Source organism: Alexandromys fortis, unplaced genomic scaffold, assembly GCF_014885135.2.
Source record: "Alexandromys fortis isolate MF-2015 unplaced genomic scaffold, M_Fortis_MF-2015_v1.1 scaffold_56, whole genome shotgun sequence".
NCBI lineage: Eukaryota > Metazoa > Chordata > Mammalia > Rodentia > Cricetidae > Alexandromys > Alexandromys fortis.
Genome location: NW_026067935.1, coordinates 7,667,457 through 7,680,556, shown reverse-complemented (window position 1 = coordinate 7,680,556; position 13,100 = coordinate 7,667,457). Strand labels below are relative to the sequence as shown.

Sequence of the window (13,100 nt, the reverse complement as noted above, 5' to 3'; positions counted from 1 at the left end):
CCTGCCATGAGCCGCTAGGCAGCAAGGAAAGCCTCTCTACCCAGGCTCTCAGGTGGGGCAAGGCGTTCCTAGCACTTCTGTTTCAGGTTTGTAGCCTCTTAACTGTGAGAGAAGTACATTCTAGGGTTTAGGCCACCCACTTGTAGTGACTGCAGCCCTATGAAACTAATGTTAAGGGGGTGCCTCTTAAGTAATTAATCACGTTAACAGGATCTTAGTGTGTAGTCCCAGTGAGCCCGGAACTCACTATGTAGACCAGGCTGGTCTCAAACTCACTGAGATCTGCCTGCCTCTGCCTCCCAAGTGCCATGATTAAAGGTGTGCAAGCCACCCAAGCTTGGTCTGCAGAATGGACTTTTAACCATTGAACCACCTCTCCAGCCCCCACAGGCATGGTTTGATATTTCGCTTTATTTTGTTTAATTTTTTTTTGAGACAATCTTGCTATGCTGTCAAGGCTGGTGTGCAGTACCACACCTGGCTGCAGGTACCTGTGAATGAGGCTCCAGGAATGGGCTAGAAGCCACTACATGAAGACTCAGAGGGAAGATGCCAAGTTGGGATGAGATTTGTCTGGAGAGCTGGAACCAGGGCAGTTAAGATAAGAGGTGTGGCTGGAAAGGCAGGCTGGTGCAGCTCCTGTGGGACTTCGCAGGGAAAGGGAAGTAACTGCGTTCGATAAACTTGGAGGCGGTTGTGTCTTCTGAATGACAGCAGCAGCGGTCAGCAGTCACCTAGTGTCATAGAGGACAGGAATCTAGGCAGTATTGGTTGCAATAAATACCAATGCCAATGTGAGCTGTCAGAGCCAAGTCTGCATTTTCCCACCCTGCCCTTGACCTTATTACACGGTCACTGTCGATTCTGGCATTCCAAGACACTGGTTTGGCCTCCTGGGTCAGGCAATGTTAAGGGGTACATGACTTTTCTTTTACCTCCCCCAAATCTTTTTCCACCCCACTCTCCCCACAAACACAATCTAAGTAACATAAGCCACAAATGCAGCTTACAGATAAGCCCTCCACCCACTCTGAGGAGAAACGTACTACACAGGAGCGGGAGAGGAGACAGATCTAATCAAGAACGTAAAGTTGAGCCGTCCACGCGGCGGAAGCAGGGAAGCGTGTGCGCACGCGCGGACCCCACCCTCGATCGAGGGGTGGAGCTGGCGCCGGGGCGGGGCTCGTGACATCAGATGCGCGCGTGGCTCCGGCTGCGCAGGAACAGCTGGTGCCTCGGGAGGCGGCGAGTGAGAGGGCGGGCGTGGGGTGCTGGTGCCCGGCCGGGCCACGCTGCGGGAGCCACCGCCGCCTTGCATCATTGCACCATGTCCGGGCAGCTGGAGCGGTGTGAGCGTGAGTGGCTTGAGCTGGAAGGAGAATTTCAGGAGCTGCAGGTAGGGCCGGGCCACCTGGTCCCGCAACTCTGCTACTACCTGCCGTGTGGTGCCTTCCCCACCTAGCCACCCCAGCCCCGAGGTGAAGGTGGGGCGATAGGACCCAGAGGGTGGCCCAGGCTGTGTGTCCGATAGGCTGGTGGGTGGCTTGGCACAGCCCCTTCCTATTTCCCAGGGCTTCGGCTTCTCAACCTCGTGGGGCACCCAGTCGAAGCCCCCATTCTCCCGCCCTCTCATTTGCTCTTTGCTTCACGCTCCCCCTTCGGTGCAGAAAGTTGGTCTCTGGCTCCTGAGGATAAGTTCTAGGTGTGTTCACGAGGAAATAATGACGCTCGGAAGGACACCAGACCAGCCCCCACGCAGGGGTCTCCCTCAACTCTGCTACAGTCCAGCTGCCGCTGGCTGCTCAACTGCTCCCTCTCTCTCTCTCTCTCTGCTAGCGGGGCAGCCCTTCCTGCAGCTGCGCTTTGAGATGCACTCAGCAGTTTTCACCTTGATCAGAAATCACAGTCGTAGCCCTGCCTTTGGGGGGTCTGATGTGGTTCTGCTTGTAGGCTGCTGCAAGCCGAGTTTGTCGTTCTGGATGGCAGGCATCTGTCAGTTGACAGTTGGCTGCCTCACCCAGCGATAGAGGATTGCACCCAACCCTCACCCTTTGACTCAGGGCTTTCCACCCGATAGGTCGAAGGTGGACCTAAGAGCTGGCTCTGGAAGAATGGCATCGCTGTCTTTATCAGGAGGGTTCTTCTCATAGGTCCACAGAGGCCTCCGCTGTGTGCTCCGGGGACTAGAGACTCAGGAAAACTTGGGGATGTCCAAGAGGAAGAACACACTGTTCCCTCTCGAACCACTGGGTTGCCTGAAATCATTCCCACCCTCCCACACTCCTCCCCTCCGTAGACACGTTGTCATTTTTCCTGTCCCTATAGTTCTGCCTTGTCCAGAGGAGGATGTTGTCCAGGGTGGTGTGATTGGTCTTTCTAAAGTGAGGCTGTAAGGTCCTGATGTAGGTGCAGAGGGATGCTGGTGAGCCTGAGCAGCAAGGCGAAGGTACCCAGGTACGAAGGTACCCAGGTATGAAGGCTGTTATCAATTCGTGGTCTCCCCGGCACACATGGGTGGGTTGGTGCCTCCTCTTTCAGATCTAGGCCTTGGATCCCTCATGGTTCTCTGGGGCCCCTTTGGTTCCACATTCAGGGAGAAGACGCAGCCACTTAACAATCTGTCCCGCTGGGCTGCAGTGGGTCTTAGAGTTAGGAGTGGGAGAAGAGGTTCCCCAAGTGGGACTTTTGTTCAGAGTTCTTCCTTGTGACTTGCTTTTAAAACTACAAGGAGGAGGAGCCGTGCACTGCAGAACTCTGCAATTAATGCAATTAACAACAATTAGGTAGCAAGTCTTGGCAGGCAGATGTTGCAAAGGAATCCTTTGATTTGTTATGGTCTGGCTTGGACAGGAAGGTGTCATGACGTGTCTGGTGCTGGGTGGCCAATGACCGGGAGTTAGGAGTTGATCCGGATACCATTGTGAGGTGTTGAGCAGCAAGCATGGTAGAAGGACCTGGGGAGTGGAGATGGTGGAGACAGTTCCTCAGAGCCTCCTTTGAGGAAGAGGCACCCAGCTGGTGTAGGCTTGGTGGTCAGCTGCTGAGTTCAGTCATGGATGGCTGCTTGGGGCTCATTTTGCTTGTATTTCTATCTGTGCACCACAGGCATGCCTGGTGCAGAAGAGGGTGTCGTCGGATCCTCTGGAACTGGAGTTTCAGTCAGTTGTGAGCCACCATGTGGGTTCCGGGATTTAAACCTGGGTCCTGTTCAAGAGTAGCCAGAGCCCTTAAGCCACTAAGTCCTCTCTCCAGTCCTCTTATTTATGTACTTATAGTTTTGTGCCCCTCTGTGTGTGCCATAAATGTGTTGGAGGCCAGAAGAAGAAGATGGTGTTAGATCCCCTAGAACTGGAGTTACCTTTTAATTTTTTTATTTTATTTTTTCAAGACAGGGTTTCTCTGTGGCTTTGGTGCCTAAACTGGAACTAGCTCTTGTAGACCAGGCTGGCCTCGAACTCCCAGAGATCCTCCTGCCTCTGCCTCCCAAGTGTTGGGATTAAAGGCATGTGCCACCACATCCAGCTGCCTTGTCCCAACTCTACAGTTTTTATTTGAAGAGGAAGAAACAGAGGAAACTGAGGGGTGGACATGCTGATTGCCCTAGCTGGGATCGCACAGTTATTCCACTCTGAAAGTTAGTGCTGGAAATGCCTTGAATCTGCCTTTTGTTGTTGTTTGCTTTTTGTTTTGCACACATGGGAATTTTGAACTCCTGGGAAGAAAGTGTACTAAGTCCAGGGTGTATGTTGTGTATATGTTGAACAGAGATTCTGATGAGAGACATTTATGGGGAGACAAAGGTGATATAGCTGTGTTTGTCTGTCTGTGTGTCTGTGTGTGTGTTGGGGGAGTGGGTCTGGCTGCAACTGGAAAAGTTAACAATAGCAGGGACTTTTTTTTTTTTTTTTTTTTTTTTTTTTTTTTTTTTNTTTTTTTTTTTTTTTTTTTTTTTTTTTTTTTTTTTTTTTGTCATCAGGAAATCCTGATTAGCCAAAGTTTTCCTGCATCCTCCTAAGAATCTGGATCGAGGTTTCCAGTTTTGCACCTCTTCATTTCTGTGGAGATGTGTTTTGTCTATGCTTCACCTCTCCTTCCCTTTTTGGAATGTGTCTCAGACCCTGGAACATTTAAAAGGTCTTTGGAATCCCCCTTCATCTACGAGAGCCCTGGGGCAGTGCATGGGACTTAGGGAAAGGTCTGTTTTCTGTGGACTTGGCTTTACATTTCCTGGGGCTTTCCTCACCGGGACTTAGTGTTTAGGTGGTCGTGAATCGAGCATCAGTCAGAGATCAGCAGGCACCTGGCCCCCTGGCCTGTTTGTGATCAGAAGGTCATGTACAGACACCGGGCCTGTAGATTTAACGATCAGTTCCTGCCTTACGTCACTGGAAACCTGACCCCATCCTTCCCAGCACAGGAAGCTGCTTTTCTCAGTATCTGGCTTCAGGGATCACTGGGGCTTTGTACACCATTGTAAAGACTTGAAATGGGCAAGCCACTGGCTCCAGACCACAAAAAATAAAAATAGGGGGGTGAGCTCAGATACGGGAAGATCAGCGTTATCTCATTAAGACCCCAAGAAATAGAACTTAGGGTTAAGTCTTTTGCCTAAGGTCACATGGCCTGTAAGATTTGAACATAGACGGTTGAGCTCCAGCACCTGCATATTCTCCTCCCCAAAGATTTATGTTTAATTATGTGTGTATGTATGTATGTGCACACACACGTGTGTGTGTTTATACACATGTGAGTGCAGGAGTTCAAGGTGTCCAGAAGACTGTCAGATCTCCCGGAGAGCTGGAATTGTGAACTGCCCAGCGTGGATACTAGGATCTGAACTCAGGTCCTCTGCAAGAGTAGCAAGCACTAGTAATGGCTGAGGTGGCTTTCCACACACACACTTTTTAATTATAAAACTGTACGTTTATAGCCGGGCGGTGGTGGCGCACGCCTTTAATCCCAGTGCTCGGGAGGCAGAGGCAGGCCAGCCTGGTCTACAGAGCGAGCCCCAGGACTACATGGAACACAGAGGAAGCCTATCTTGGAGCCCCCTTCCACCGTGTACATTTGTTTATGTGTGTGCGTGTGTGTTGATGCCAGCTTGTGGGACGTGATTGTCCCTGTTTAAGGTTCGGGGTTGAATTCAGGTCATCAGGCTTAGTAGCAAGCTCCCTTCCCTGCTGAGCTGTCTGGTCCTGGAGTCTGTCTCTCTCTCTCTCTCTCTCTTTTTTTTTAATACTTATTTATTTAATTAGGTGTACAGCATTTCTTCCATGTGTGCCCGCAAGCCAGAAGGGGTGCCAGATCTCATTATAGATGGCTGTGAGCCACCATGTGGTTGCTGGGAATTGAACTCAGGACCTTTGGAAGAGCAGGCAGTGCTCTTAACCTCTGAGCCATCTCTCCAGCCCTATGTGTCTCTCTTTAGAGGCAAGAGGCAAGGTCTCTCCATGTAGCCCTGGCTGTCTTGGAACTCTCTCTGGGAGTCCAGGCTGGCCTTGAACTCAGAAATTTTCTTCCTGCCTTTGCCTCCCTTAGTGCTGGGATTAAAGGCGAGTGCCACCACTGTCCCTGGCCAAGTCTGTACTCTTAACTTCTTCACAAGGCAGATCCATGTAGAGGTAAGTCTGTTTGGTTGGCCTTTGCTCTTCTTTTATGTTGGCTGCCCTGGGAGCCTCTCACTTTAGAAGCAGGCGTAGTAGAAAGAAGGCTGCTGGGGAGTCAGGATTCCCCGGGCCCAGGTCCGCCTTCTGTCGCCACAGTCTGGCATCTGACCTGCAGCAAGCCACCACTCCTAGCTCGACAGAGACTGGCAGTATGTCCAGTGCCATAGTGAGCTATGTGACACATAGCTGTCCCGTTGAGTCCACGCCACAGCCCCTCCTTTCTATACACCGGGAGTAAAGCTGAGTGAGGAATTTGGAAATCATCCAGTTAGTTGGCGGGGCATGGTGGCGCTGTTACTCCCAGCTCTCGGAAGGCAGAGGCAGGGGGACCTGCTGTGAGGCTGAGAGTTCCAGGATGGATACATAAATAAAAAAGAAAAGGAAACTCTTCAGGTCAGAATTTGAACACAGGTCTACTGTTTGATTCAGACGCTCCTGTGCCCCTACACAGTGGGCTCCGGGGTATCTCGAGAATTCCTTAAAGCTCTAGGAGGAAAGCTTTTTGTTTTGTTTTTACATTTATTTACACTTGGGAGAGAGCTGTGAGCCATGGCAGATAAATGTGTGGCGTCAGAGAACCTGGTTCTCTCTCCACTGTGTGGGTTCCAGCCTTGGTGGCAAGCACTTTTACCCTCCGAGCCATTTCACTGGCCCCTAGAAGGAAAGTGTGGAACTTGCTGGGTCTCTGTTTGTGTGGAACTTCCTTATGCTCGGTCAAGACTCTCAGTTATAACTCTTAGCGACAGAACCCAGTTCTCTGGTTTTTAGTCAAAAAGGAACTCCTGAATTGGGAAGTCCAGAAGAAGTGACTGTAAGCAGGATGGGATCAAGGAGCTCGCTTGTGTTGGTCTGTGTCTCTCTGTCCCCTCACTTGGGTTTCATTGCCAGTCACCCTTCCTCCTTGGTGTCACCCTTCCTCCTTGGTGTGATGACGATAGCTAAGGCCAGGTGTGGTAAGAGGCGAGGCCTGCGTGAAATGGACACAGGCAGAATCTCAGCTTTCAGGAGCGGAGGCCGGAGGATCCCGAGTTCAAGGCTGTCTTTCTGAGACCTTATTCCATATCCAACTGGTCATTTGTCTGCCTCTGGAGTCTGGGAGTGGGGACCGTGGGGTCCCTGGAATAGGCGGGGGGGGGGGGGGGGAGTGATTCCATGCAGGGAAACCAAAAAGTTTAAAACAAAAACCAGAAAGGGATGATGGAGAAACTTTTTTTTTTTTTTAAATTTTGGCTAAAGCCATGTAATAGAAATGGTCTTGCCGGGAGGTGGTGGCACACGCCTTTAATTCCAGCACTTGGGAGGCAGAGGCAGGAGGATCTCTGGGAGTTCGAGGCCAGCCTGATCTACAAGAGCTAGTTCCAGGACAGGCTCCAAAGCTACAGAGAAACCCTGTCTCGAAAAAGAAAGAAAAAAAGAAATTGTCTTTATCTGTGATTCTCAAACTGTGTCTTGGCAGTCCTCCCCACAAGTAAGGATAATTACAAATGTCAAGGCAAACAGTGAAATGTCAGACCCTGGGTAACCTGCCATTCTTTTTGATGTCATGTCTTTGTAGCAGTGCGAGACCATTTCACACAGGCCTCTCCGCTTAGCCTTTATCCAGCTGAGGATACTGAGGCAAGAGTGAAGTCAGCGCGTCTGATTGCAGAGTGTCATCACTCACCCATTGTCTTACCCTGACTCCTTGCTGCACACCCATGTGTGCAATCCTATCCCTGTCCTATGACAGACATCACCTGTCAGTCCTGGCACATGACTCAGAATATTTCCCAGTACGGGAATGACAAGCTTGAGGTGGAGTGAACTTGCCATGTTTGGTTGTGTTTCCATGGTGATAAGTCCTCCTTAGGGAGAGTCAGCATCCAAGAGTCTCCTTGAAGATGCTTTGGACAGCAGGCTCCACGGAAGTAATCTCTTAGATGTTTACGACCAGCCAGTGCACAGCTCTAAGGCAGTGTGCACTCTGGTGGTGGCCCTGGCTCTGTTGTGAGCTGCTGGATTGACACCAACTGCAAATGCCCCTGGGCCAGAGCTCATCTGTAGGTGCCATGAGATTCACCTGTCCGGAGATTCCTGTCTAGGATGTTGGCATGGACAAATGGATTCCCTGTTCTGGATCTTGAATTGCATTGTTAAGAAGATGATTCCAGATGGTTCACAGTTCTGCTGGGACCTGGAGACAGCAACCTCACCTTCCCACAGGGGTGGAGCATGGGGCCTCAGAGGAAGAGAGAGGTGGCTTGGATTTGTGCCTCGTTGGAAACTTGCTTGTTTGTGTCTTCTAAGTGTGGCAGGTGTCAGTTAGTCACGAAGGAAAGACTCTAGGGGCGTCCTGGCTTACAGAGCTGTTAGCCTTTTTGTTTGTTTGTTTTTTAATTCAAATGCAATCTCATCCACATTTCGTTAAGGTTAGGTTTTGTTTGTTTTGCTAAATTTCTTTCTTTTTTTCTCTCTCTCTCTCTCTCTCTCTCTTTTTTTTTTTTTTTTTTTTTTTTTTTTTTTTTTTTTTTTTTTTTTTTTTTTTTTTTTTTTTTTTTTTTTTTTTTTTTGGTTTTTCGAGACAGGGTTTCTCTGTGGTTTTGGAGCCTGTCTTGGAACTAGCTCTTGTAGACCAGGCTGGTCTCGAACGAACTCACAGAGATCAGCCTACCTCTGCCTCCCGAGTGCTGGGATTAAAGGCGTGTGCCACCACCGCCCGGCTTAAATTTATTTCTTATGGATGGGGCATATACTACAGTGCCTTGTGGAGGTCCTCGCTCCGGACACCCCCCTGACTGTACTCTCCCTCATAGCTACAATAAAAACCATCTCAGCTACACATCAGAGCAGTTATATCCTCACTTTTCTCAGCCGCCACATTGCTTTAATAAATCCAAGGCCTCTTGCACTCTGGGCAAGCACTATACCCACTAAGCTCTATCCCCACAAAAAGATACATTCTATAGGGACTGAAGGGAGTGGCAGCCAGGGACTGGAGAGAAGAGGAAGTGGACAATGACTGCTAAGAGAACGTAGGGATCTTAGTGGGTGATGGGATTTCTGAAACGAGATGTGGTGATGCATGTGGTGATGGTCCACCTCGGTAAATGCCGAAAAGTCGCTGAACTGGACCAGTGAGGTATCTCGGCAGGTACAGTGCTCGCTAGGCAAGCCTGACAACTTGAGTTTGATCTCGTGAATCTGCACAGAGATGGAAGGAGAGGACTCTCCCGAAAGCTGTCCTTTCATGTGCAGGCCCTGTCATGTCTTCCATTACCGTCTTTCTCGAGCACACACAGATGATAATAGTTAACAGATGTCACTGAACTGTCCCTGTACCCATTTTTGTGAGCTTGTATGTGTGTGTGGGGTCTATGGTGCATGCATGTTTGTCAGCACATAACTTCACATTAGCAAAGGATTCTTTGGTTTCTGGGGTTGGCGGGAAAGCTACCCCACCTGGGTCTTCATGCTTGGCTGCCTTCTCTGCTGCTGGCCTGATGAGGGGACCGTCAGCCAGCTTTCAAAGTCCTTTTTGTGGTTTCTCTCACCTAATGTGGTTAACTTTGCCCGGGAGGGAGGTTCTGGTCCTTGTCCCTTCAGTGTGGATTCTGGCACCTGCCTGTGTGGTGAAGATAGTAAGACCTGGTATGGCGGTGGAGTGTTTGCTTCTCAGGCAGTTGGGAATCCAAGGGATGATTTCAGAGGGGAGGAAACGGATGCAGAAGAGGGCTCAGCCTTCGTTTCCCTCTCCTCGGCTGGGTTCATTCCCGGCCATCCAGACATGGGTAGGACAACCCTGGTAGCTCTGGACATCCTGTTCTGACAGTCTCTTCCGAGCCCCACGTTAACTGTCCTTAGTTTCAAATCCTCGTATCAGCCGGCTGGGATGGCGGTCGGGGGCGCTGAAGTTGTAGTGGCGCAGGCCCAGGCCATAGGCCCTGCCGTTTAAGACAGGGCCAATCTTACTCCTGGCTGGATCTCATAGATTGAATGTGGAGAAGAGATTGGTCTCCAAAGAAATCTACAGGCATAGAAGCTGCCTTACTGGTTAAAAGAAAAACAACAGAAGGTCTCTGTCTGGCCAGCTGGCTCCACGGGAGGAGGCCAAGGTTACTTGGAAGAAAGGAAGCTAGGGACAATGTTGTCATTTGAATCCAAAGTGTCCCCCGTGGGTTCATGTTCTGAACACTTGAACTGGACTTTCCGTTCCGAGCCTTTAGGAGCTGGGGCCTGATTGGTAGAAACTGGGTTAGTAGAGGTGGGACTTTCAAGTTCATACCTGCCCCTGCTTCCTGCCTCCTGAACCTCAGACACAGAGGTCTCTGCCATACATTCCTGCTATCATGAACTCCACCGTGCCTTCTCTGCCATGACAAGTAGGATCCTCTGAAACTGTGAGCTGAAAACTCTTCCTCCTACGCCATTTCTGTCTGTGTTTTGGTTAACAACAAGGAAGAACAGGTGGTATCTGTTTGGTTGGAAGTGTCACCCCAGCCCCTGGTGCTGTTCTTTTTAAAGATATAAGAGGGGGCGGGGAAGAGGCTGCTCTCACGAGGGGTAGCAATGGGCCACCTGGGGCCTCAGTGGGTCCTCAAGGTCTTGGCAAGTCCCGAGGCCTTGGCGGGTGGGAGACTGAGGCGGTTAAGAGACAGACAGATACACCATGCAGAGAGTTGAGCATAGAGTTTATTCAGTGGGTTATGGAAGGGAAGGGGGAGAGGGAGAGAGAACAGAAGTTACCTTTTTGGGAGAGAGACAGAAAAAGAGCACAGACTGCAGGAGGCAAGATATTTGCTTCTCTCGGTGGAAGGGGAGGGGTCGGGAGAGGAAAAGCAGACCGCTGGGCCTCCAGCAGTCCTGTTTGCTGTAGAAATTAGAAAGGAACTGATAGGGAGCCTTGGAAAGTGCTCTCCTAGTCCAGGGTCCCCATGTGTCCTCAGCTGGCAGCTGGCCTGTCCACAGGCAGGAGGGAACATGGAGAGAGCCTGGCTGAGTCACGAAAACAATGTTATTCTTTTTAAAGATATAAGGGGGGGGAAGGCCGGTCCCATGAGGGGTGGCGGACCCACAAGGGGCTGCGATGAGCCACCTGGGGCCATGGTGGGTCCCCAAGGCCTTGGTGGGTCACGTTGGCAGGTGGGAGACCTGGTGGGTGGAAGACAGATACACCATGCAGAGAGAGAGAGCTGGGTATAGAGCTTATTAGTGGGTTATGGAGGGAAAAGGAGAGGGGGAAGGGGAGAAGAGGGAAGAAGGGGGATATAGAGAGAACAGAAGTTACCTCTTCAGGAGAGAGATGGAAAGAGAGCACAGGCTGGAGGAGGCAGGATATCTGCTTTCCTTGGTGGAAGGGGAGGGGTTGGGAGAAGGTGAGGCTTGTCTCTTAAAGGGACAGGGTACCCAGGTGACAAACCAGGCCTTCAGATCATAACACCTGTCACCCCTGTACCCAAAGACCCTGCTTTGTCTTGTGGTCTCAACTCTGGTTCCCAGCATGGTGGCTTAACAGGCTTTCTGTCCTGTTGGCACCCCGCCCCCACCCTGTGCTGCCTCCCACCAGATTCTGTCTTTCTTCCATTCACTGAGCCCTGTTTCTATGACTGCTGTATTGCAGGCAAAAATCCTAAACCTGGACCTTCTACCGGCCCTCCTGCTAGAAATACCGCGAACAGTGAGTGTGTCAACTGAGAGCTGTGGGCCTGAGGATTTGGCTCAGTTGGGGCTGTGGGGACTGTGGATATCCAGCTCAAGAGGATTCAGAGGGGAACATTATTTGCAGCTGGGCTAGAGGCTATTCAGGGGATATTTTAGTGGACAGTCTAGCTGCCTTCTGCCTGTGTCTTAAGAACTTGCCTGAGGCCAAGTTCAAAAGCAATAAAGTGACTTCTTTGGCTGAGGCAATTTCAGGGCAGCTTAATATTGACTCTGTGGCGTGGTTATTATTAATAACTAACTTATATGCGGGTCTGTAATGAAAAAGAGCAGCGGGGCAGAAAGAAATACAAAACGTACAATTTGCAGTGGAAAAGGGCGCCAGGCAACTCAGTGTGGCAGCCAAGGCTTGTGTTGAAAGAGCTGAGATTAGTGTCATTGAGGAGCCGCCTCTCCCTCAGCACTGGAGGAAAAGGAAGGGCCCTAGGGCAAGAAGACCCTGCTGCTAGGCTTTCTGCCTGTGAAAGAGTGGGATGTGGTTCCGGGGGACCAGGATGCAGCTATAGATGTGGTTCTGGAGGACCAGGACACAGCTGCAGATATGGTTCGGGGGGACCAGGACACATCCTAAGCTGACAGTGGTAGTTGGCAGTGTTACCCACACGGTGTCGGCTTTAGAGGCCTGGAGGATGCAGGAGTGGAGAGGTGTGGATTCTCTGTTGTTTCAGGGAGCCCCTGATTAGGCAGTCTGTGGCGGGGGAGTCCCTCGAATGAAGGCTGTGCTTTTCTAAAAAAGGTTCCTCAAGTGCAGCAAGATCCAAGGAGGCTCCTTCCTCCCTTCCTTACCCACGTGACTGAGGTGGGTTCTAGGTGGGGGTGTGAATGAGGGTTCATATTATTTTGAGGCAGGGTCTTACTGTGTTGATGAATTAGGTCGATACGATAAATAACCAGACCAGCTCAAGAACAACAGTTATATTTTAATAGTTGAAAAGGGGAAACCCACGCTACAAAGAGTGGGGGTCTGAAATTCAATAGGTCCGGTGGGCACCGCGCAGAGAGCGCACACCTGGATCTCCTGGTTTTTCTGCCTGGGCTCCAGGTAGCCACACCCTAACTAGATGTGATTGGTTGATAGTTTACCCGTTGTTACTGTGTATGTATCCCCAGCTAATCGAGAACTCTCTGTGTGGACAAGGATGGCCTCAAACTTATGGAGAGCCACCTACCTGCCTTTGCCTTCTGAAGGCTGGGATTAAAGGCGTGCACCCCTCCACCCAGTTACTTTTTTTTAAAAGACAGGATCTTTGGCACCTATCCTATCTTTGCCTTGAACCCTGATCTTTCAGACTCCATTTTGCAAACTCTGTTATTAGAGTCGTGTGCCATCATCCTTGACTTTTAATTGTGTGTCGCTGAATAGAATAATAGTAACTGCCTCAAGCTCATGAACTTGGAGGTGGGGTGGGAATTTAGACAGGGCACAGGACATTTAGAGTCCAGCGGACTGGCTGTGCTGTGCCTATGTCGAAGGTTGTTGAAATAGGAGCGGCGGCGGGGCTGCGTCCCCAACACCCCGGCCGCTTGGCTAGCTCATGCCCGAAATAACAACACACAAACTGTATTCATTTAAAGAACTGCTTGGCCCATACTCTAGCCCTTATAGGCTAATTCTCGCACCTGGACTAGCCCATTTCTAATGATGTTTGTAAGCACCCCAAGGTGCGCTTACCGGGAAGATTCTAGCCTACATCCATCTTCATCGCGTGTGCCTCAGAGAGCAGAGCTATCGCGTCTACC

The 13,100-nt window shown here is 50.5% G+C and overlaps 1 protein-coding gene across 11 annotated transcripts in view; it reads left to right on the top strand.

Moving 5' to 3' along the window:
- The first annotated feature begins 1,197 nt into the window (after positions 1 to 1,197).
- Positions 1,198 to 13,100, top strand: part of Tmem120b (transmembrane protein 120B) — a 36,211-nt gene continuing 24,308 nt past the window's right edge. For 3 of the 11 annotated variants that reach the window (XR_007592537.1, XM_050146372.1, XM_050146373.1), the window contains exon 1: positions 1,199 to 1,396. Coding sequence is in view for 5 of the 11 variants with exons in the window: in XM_050146372.1 (XP_050002329.1) it covers positions 1,328 to 1,396 (69 nt within the window). In the remaining 6 variants the exon portion in view is untranslated. Of the gene's footprint in view, positions 1,397 to 13,100 lie in introns of all 11 variants that reach the window. The other 8 variants (XR_007592536.1, XM_050146374.1, XR_007592538.1 and 5 more) reach the window with 5 other exon arrangements.